The 7,429-nt window shown below is 40.3% G+C and overlaps 1 protein-coding gene across 1 annotated transcript; it reads left to right on the top strand.

The window, feature by feature from the left end:
- Positions 1-5,901: 5,901 nt before the first annotated feature.
- On the top strand, positions 5,902-6,834 carry LOC308641176 (olfactory receptor 5B21-like; the record flags this gene model as incomplete). The annotated part of the gene is made up of 1 exon (XM_081279486.1): positions 5,902-6,834. One exon carries the CDS (start codon positions 5,902-5,904, stop codon positions 6,832-6,834), a length of 933 nt encoding a protein of 310 aa, XP_081135612.1.
- Positions 6,835-7,429: the final 595 nt, after the last annotated feature.

The following is a 7,429-nucleotide window of genomic DNA, read 5'->3' as shown; positions in this document are numbered from 1 at the left end:
GGTATTAATTCTTCTTTAAAGGTTTTGTAAAACTCCGCTGTATACCCATCTGGTCCTGGGCTTTTCTTGGTTGGTAGTCTTTTGATGGCTTCTTCAATTTCATCCATTGATATTGGTCTGTTCAAATTTTGTGTATCCTCCTGACTCAGTCTGGGTAAATCATATGTCTTAAGAAATTTATCGATGTCTTCACTATCTTCTATTTTGTTGGAATATAGGTTTTCAAAATAATTTCTAATTGTCTTCTGTATTTCTGTAGCATCTGTTGTAATATTGCCTTTTTCATCCTGTATGTTAGTAATTTGAGTTCTCTCTCTTCTTCTCTTCGTTAGCATGGCTAAAGGTCTGTCAATCTTATTTATTTTTTCGAAGAACCAACTTTTAGTTTTGTTAATTTTTTCAATAGTTTCTTTTGTTTCAATTTCATTGATTTCCGCTCTGATTTTAATTATTTCTAGCCTTCTGCTACATTTGCTGTTGTTTTGCTCTTCCTTTTCCAGGGCTTTGAGATGAAGTGTGAGCTCATTTATTTGTTAGTTTTTTCTTTTTTTGAGGAATGATCCCCAGGCGATGAATTTTCCTCTTAAAACTGCTTTCATTGTGTCCCATAGATTCCGATATGTTGTGTCTGTATTTTCATTTATCTCTAAGAATTTTTTGATTTCCTCCTTTATGTCTTCTGTAACCCATTGATCATTCAGTAACATATTGTTCATTTTCCGTGTGATGTAGGATTTTCCCTTCCTTCTTTTATCATTGATTTCCAGTTTCATTCCATTATGATCAGATAAAATGCATGGTATTATCTCCACCCCTTTATATTTACTGAGGGTTGCCCTATGGCATAATATATGGTCTATTTTTGAGAAGGATCCATGTGCTGCTGAGAAAAAAGTATATCCATTTGATGATGGTTGATATATTCTATATATGTCAGTTAAGTCTAGGTTATTGATTGTGATATTGAGTTCTATAGTTTCTTTATTCAATTTTTGTTTGGAGGATCTGTCCAATGGTGAGAGAGGTGTGTTGAAGTCACCCATAATTATTGTGTTGTGGTCTATTTGAATCTTGAACTTGAGGAGAATTTGTTTTATGAATGTCGCAGCACCATTGTTTGGTGCATAAATATTGATAATTGTTATGTCTTGTTGGTGAATGGTTCCTTTTAACAGTATATAATGACCTTCTTTATCCCTTTTGATTAACTTAGTCTTGAAGTCGATTTTATTCGATATGAGGATGGCCACTCCTGCTTGCTTACGAGAACTGTGTGCGTGGTATATTTTTTCCCATCCTTTCACCTTCAGCCTGTGTATGTCTTTTCCAATCAGATGTGTCTCCTGGAGGCAGCATATTGTTGGATTTGTTTTTTTAATCCATGATACCAGCCTATGTTGCTTTATTGGAGAGTTTAGGCCATTAACATTCAGAGTTACTATTGATATATGGTTTGAACTTCCATCCATGTTTGATTGTTTATCCTTTTTTTTTTTTTTTTAAATTAGTTTGTTTCTCCGTGATTATCTTTCCCCTCGCCCTCTGTCTTTATTGAGGCACTTCCCACTGATGGTTTTGGTTATTGTTTTTCATTTCTTCCTCGTGTAGTGTTTTGCTCAAAATGCTTTGCAATGCAGGTTTTCTGGCTGCAAATTCTTTTAACTTTTGTTTATCATGAAAGATCTTTATTTCATTGTCATACCTGAAGCTTAATTTTGCTGGATACAGAATTCTTGGTTGGCATCCATTGTCTTTCAGTGTTTGAAATACATTGTTCCATGACCTTCTTGCTTTCAGTGTCTGTGATGAAAAATCCGTTGTTAACCGTATTGGTTTACCCCTAAATGTAATCTGTCTCCTTTCTCTTGTAGCTTTTAATATTTTCTCTTTGTTCTGTATATTGGATATCTTCATAACAATGTGTCTTGGCGTTGGTCTACTGTGATTTTGTGTGCTCGGTGTCCTGCATGCATCTTCAATTTGTATATCTGTTTCCTTTTTTATTTCTGGAAAGTTTTTTGTAATTATTTCATTCAGCAGGTTTCTCATTCCCTTGGTTTGAATCTCTGTACCTTCTTCTATCCCGATGACTCGTAAGTTTGGTTTCTTCATGTTATCCCATAACTCTTGGATGTTTTTCTCGTGATTTTTTACCAGCCTTTCTGAGTTGGCTAGACTCTTTTCAAGATGGTATATTTTGTCTTCATTATCTGACGTTCTGGTTTCTACTTGCTCCACTCTGTTAGTGATACTCTCAATTGTGTTTTTAATTTGGTTTATCGTTTCCTTCATTTCTAGAATTATTGTTTGATTATTTTTTATAATCTCTATCTCCTGATAAAGATGCTTAACTTCTTCTTTTAGCTGTTTATGTAATTCCTTCTCAATGTGTTCTTTCGCTGCTTGAATTTGCTGTCTTGTATCCTCTTTAAGGTTCCATTCCATCTGTCTAAGGTGTTCCTTGAGGTCTTTATATGACCATTTTTCTGATGACTCTAGGTCCTCCTGAATATTTAGGCTGTCCTGCATTGTTTGTACTCCTTTTCTTCCTTGTTTCTTGAAGCTGCTCATGTTACTTCTTGTTCTGTTTGACTGCTGAGTTACTGCTTATTCCTATAAATTTATTTGATGCTTGGGAGGAAAGGTATTTGAAGGGAAGGGAAGAAGTCACTAAGGAGAATGAGAGTAGGCAGGTAGAATTCAAGGAAGGGGGGATAAGAAAAATGAAAAGACAAAAGAAGAAATAAATAGGAACTAAAAAAGAAAAAAATTAAAAAAAAAATAATAATTAAAAAAATTAAAATTAAAATTAGAAGAGAAAGAAGAAAAAAAAAGAAAAAGAAAAAAAAACAAGATATAAAAATGAAGATGAAAGAAAAACCCAAATCAAAAAAAAAAAAAAAAAAACTAATAAATGCAGTCTTAGAGTTTGATTAACTTCTCTTCCACTAGGTGGCGCTGTGCCCACCAGGCCAAGTCTCTCCTGTCAATACGCGGGAACCAATCACTGTGCAGCAGCTCCTCCCAGACTGGGCGACTCTCCAATCCTGAGTGCCTAGGGCCTCTTCTTGTGTCCAATCACTTCTACTTTTCCTCTAGCCAGGCCCCTCTCACCACTATACTGGCTACAGGCCAGGTCTGCTGCTCCCGGGAGCTCTGTTTTCATGAACGACTGGGCTCACTCCTCCAGATTGCCATTCCCTCAGACCCTAAGTTTGTAGAGCTTGGGGCTGAGAATCCTCAGCAAATTTTACTTGCCCTCCGGTAGTCACTCCCCCGTAGCTGGTGCAAGAGGCCTCAGCAGTCAGCCCTGGCGGGAGCGGTAGTCCCGCGCCTCTGACTCCCTCGGGCTGGCTGTAGCACTCACGGGAGAGCTGGGAGGGGCCCTTAAGGTTTCCCCGATGCGTGGAGAGGGAAAGCCAGGGGTCCACACACCTGTAGCAGCAGGCTTCAATGAAGTTATCTCCACCGCCGCAGTCCTGCAACGCCAGCCCTCCGCCACAGTGGTGTCCCCCGCAAACGGTGTCAGTTCGCCTCCCCCTGCCGGGCGACCAACGCAAAGGGCGGGTCCCCACTGTCTCTCCCAAGCCCCGCCTGGACCCTGCAGCCACTACCCACGAAGGCCCGGCAGGCATCCACCTCCGTAGGATGTGAAGGGCTGACCAGCCGCCTCAGCCGGATGGTTTAATGCCGAGTCGCAGCTGTCTGTCTCAGCTTTTCAGACGCGGCGCGGGGCGCGGAGCCCTGAGAGGCTTACTCACTTCCCGCCGCCATCTTCCTCTTCTCGCTATTTCGGGATGATGGCGGGGCGCTAGCTCGCTCCCTCCGGTGTGTCTCAGCCTCGGGCTCCCACGCCTTTCTCTGCCGCGGCCTCCACAGCCAGCGCTGCCCCGGTCGCTCTCTCCGCCCCCGGCGTTCCCGGCTTCTAGCCGCACCGCGGCCCGGTCCGTGTCTTTCTCGTAATCTTACAGCTCCTCAGGGGCGGCGACGGCAGCGGCAGCGGGCAGAGTAGCAGAGGTGGCGGGAAGCGGGACTCTACACTCAGTTTTAATTGAGGAATAAACTCACAAAGACCTTAAACAAAACCTTAAAATCTCTGGAGTTAGTATCAAACACTCCAGGGTTTTTGTTTTGTTTTGTTTTGTTGTGTGTTAGAGTCTGTAAACAAGTCAAGATGGCACCTGGCATTTTGCAGAGGGAGTGGTTTGTGAAGTAACGCCAGCAGCCATTAAGTGTGGAGATTCCTTATTGGTTGACTGCTGTATCTAGTTTATGTTAATTAAGATAAGCTGTGTGGAATGTATATATACCCCTCCTGTCCTACAATAAACGGCTCCCACTCCTGCTGTATCAATCTATACAAGTTCCTCATCACTCCCCCCCACCCCACCGTTATTTTGCTGCAGCCGGACTTCGGCACTTGTGTTTTTTAAATTTTTTTTTTTAGTGTTGGGGATTGAATTTGGGCTCTTGACCACTGAGTTACATTTCCAGCCCTTTTTATTTTGTGATAGGATCTTATTAATTTGCACAGGCTGTTCTTGATCTTGTGATTCTCCTACCTCAGGCTCCCAAGTAGCTGGGATTGAAGGTGAATGCCACTATGCTTGGGAAGTGTTTTAATTCTACCTCCAACACTTATTCACTTATGTGAATTTGATTATTATTCACTTAACTATTATTATTATTTGTAGTAGTATCACTGTGGTTATTAGTGATTATTTTTGTTGTTATATAATAATATCACTCCTTGGAGTTCCAATGAAAAGATTCTCAATTTCAGGAGAAGATAGTAGTTGGGAAAAGGAAACTAGATATAAAATAGACTGTCAACAGGAAATAGACTAAAGTAAGAAGGAAAAGTACTCTGTTTACATGTTTTCAATCATGGAGCATTGTTTTTTTTGTTTTTTTAAAAGAGAGAGTGAGAGAGGAGAGAGTTAGAGAGAGAGAATTTTTTAAATATTTATTTTGTAGTTCTCGGCGGACACAACATCTTTGTTGGTATGTGGTGCTGAGGATCGAACCCGGGCCGCACGCATGCCAGGCGAGCGCGCTACCGCCTGAGCCACATCCCCAGCCTGTGGAGCATTGTTTATAAAGGTAAAGTATAAATTACAAATTAAAGGTGAAAGATTATCATAAATACAGTTTTTTTTCTTTGTGTAAATTGTGGAAAATAATAAGTTTCTTCCCAACTTGTTGGAATGAGGGTTAAATGGGTTAAATGCAGGCAGAGACCTTGGAGCAGTATCTGTCATACAGATATTAAGACTTCTATAATTAATACTATCAATCATAAGACACAGAAAATTTCAGAGACTCTTTAGTGAATCTATACTTTGAAGTGGAATGAGAAAGACACAGAACAATGGACTTCTACTTCATAGTTTTCTCTTTTGGATTTTAAAAAACTCAGTAAAGTTTTAAATACTATGCTGTCAGAAACATCCAAATCATAATTTGTATTTTTATCATGTGAGTATGTAGAAGAATTCAACCTTCGAGTGCATGGACTTTAGATTGAGAAACATAAAAGAATAAACTGATTTTGACTTTTACTTCTTAAATAAACTTTCCCAATAGTAAAATCACCTAATCTCAATTTTCTTATCTATGAAACAGGCAGAATAGCACCTATCTCACTGGATTAAACACTATAGTAAAATAGACTGATCTAGCGTGTATCTTACTTGAGTACATTCTCAGTATATATTAGTTTTTCTTTTTGCAGTGCTGGGGATCAAACTCAGCACGCCAGGCAAGCACTCTACCACTGAGCTACATCCCCAGCCCAGTTTTCTATTTTTATATTGCTCTATCATCCTTTCTTATAATTTTATTTGAGTTTCCTTGCCTTTTTTTTTTCTTTAATCACCAGGTGAATTCAAGCTGACTTCAATGGAAAACAACACAGAAGTGACAGAGTTCATCCTGTTAGGATTAACAGATGACCCCAAACTTCAAGTGCTGCTCCTCCTGGTATTTTTATTCATCTACCTCATCACTCTGGTTGGGAATGGCGGTATGATGGTGATCATCCTCTTAGATTCCCGTCTCCACACTCCCATGTACTTCTTCCTCAGTAACCTCTCCTTTGTAGATCTGAGTTACTCATCAGCTGTGGCTCCCAAGATGGTGGCTGCAATGCACACAGGGAACAAGGTCAACTCCTATAATGGATGCGCCGCTCAGTTCTTCTTCTTTGTGGGTTTTGCCACTGTAGAGTGCTACCTCCTGGCCTCCATGGCCTATGACCGCTATGCAGCAGTGTGTAGGCCTCTTCAATACACCACCACCATGACAGTAGGTGTGTGCACACTCTTGACTCTTGGTTCCTACGTCTGTGGCTTCCTCAATGCCTCCATCCACACAGCAGACACCTTCAGTCTCTCCTTCTGTGGGCCTCATGAAATTAATCATTTTTTCTGCGACAAGCCCCTGCTCCTGGCTCTTGCGTGCTCTGACACACACACCAGCCAGTTGGATGTCTTAATTGTTGTGGGTTTCAATATCTTGTTCACCCTCCTGGTCATCCTCATCTCTTACCACTTCATCTACGTGGCCATTGGAAACATGCATTCTTCTGAAGGACGGAAGAAGGCCTTCTCCACCTGTGCTTCCCACCTCACCGCGGTCTCCATCTTCTACGGCACCGTCATCTTCATGTACTTACAGCCCAGCTCTGACCAGTTCATGGACACAGACAAAGTCGCCTCTGTGTTCTACTCTGTAGTGATTCCCATGTTGAACCCCTTGATCTACAGCCTGAGGAACAAAGAAGTGAAAAGGGCACTCTGGAAAATATTCAACAAAATGAATCCCCAATCTTGAAGTGTGAGCAGGAAGAAGTCAGGAAACTAAGGGATAAACCGTCTCTCAGACCCAAATGCCTTCATGGTTTTTGAGGTCTGGGCGATTTCAGTTCTTTCTTCCCCAAGAACAGTGGTTATTTCCTCAGTGAAGAGACGTTGTGAAAAGCAGCACTTTGAAATGTCTCACTCAGGAAGATAATCTTAGGTTTAGAGAACAACTGCATAGGACATTCAGACCCTTCCTCGTTAGCTTCTTGATGTGGTTTAAAGCAGAAGATTAAAGGCTATAGCTGAATGTACTGAATTTCCCCTCCCTATTTTTAACTGTAAGATAATTTCCATTCACTATTAAATTTGGAATAAGGATCATATCTTCATTTGTAATATTTGTCAACCACAATGCACAGTATTGTGTTTTGAAATTCTTTGGCCTATGGATTTGAAAGTTAGTTTCTTTTTTTAATTAATGATTATTTCAATTATATATATTCATGGATTATCATGTGATAATTTAATACACTTAAACAATAGGTAAAGATCCAATTAGGATAATTAGCACTTCCATTTCCTTAAACTATTTTTTTGGTCAAATTTCTGATTAACATGTAATTGTT

The sequence above is a fragment of the Spermophilus citellus genome (assembly GCF_964194105.1).
Source record: "Spermophilus citellus genome assembly, chromosome: 2".
Classification (NCBI taxonomy): domain Eukaryota; kingdom Metazoa; phylum Chordata; class Mammalia; order Rodentia; family Sciuridae; genus Spermophilus; species Spermophilus citellus.
Note: the sequence above shows the minus strand (reverse complement) of the source record. Positions and strands in the feature narration are given on the sequence as shown.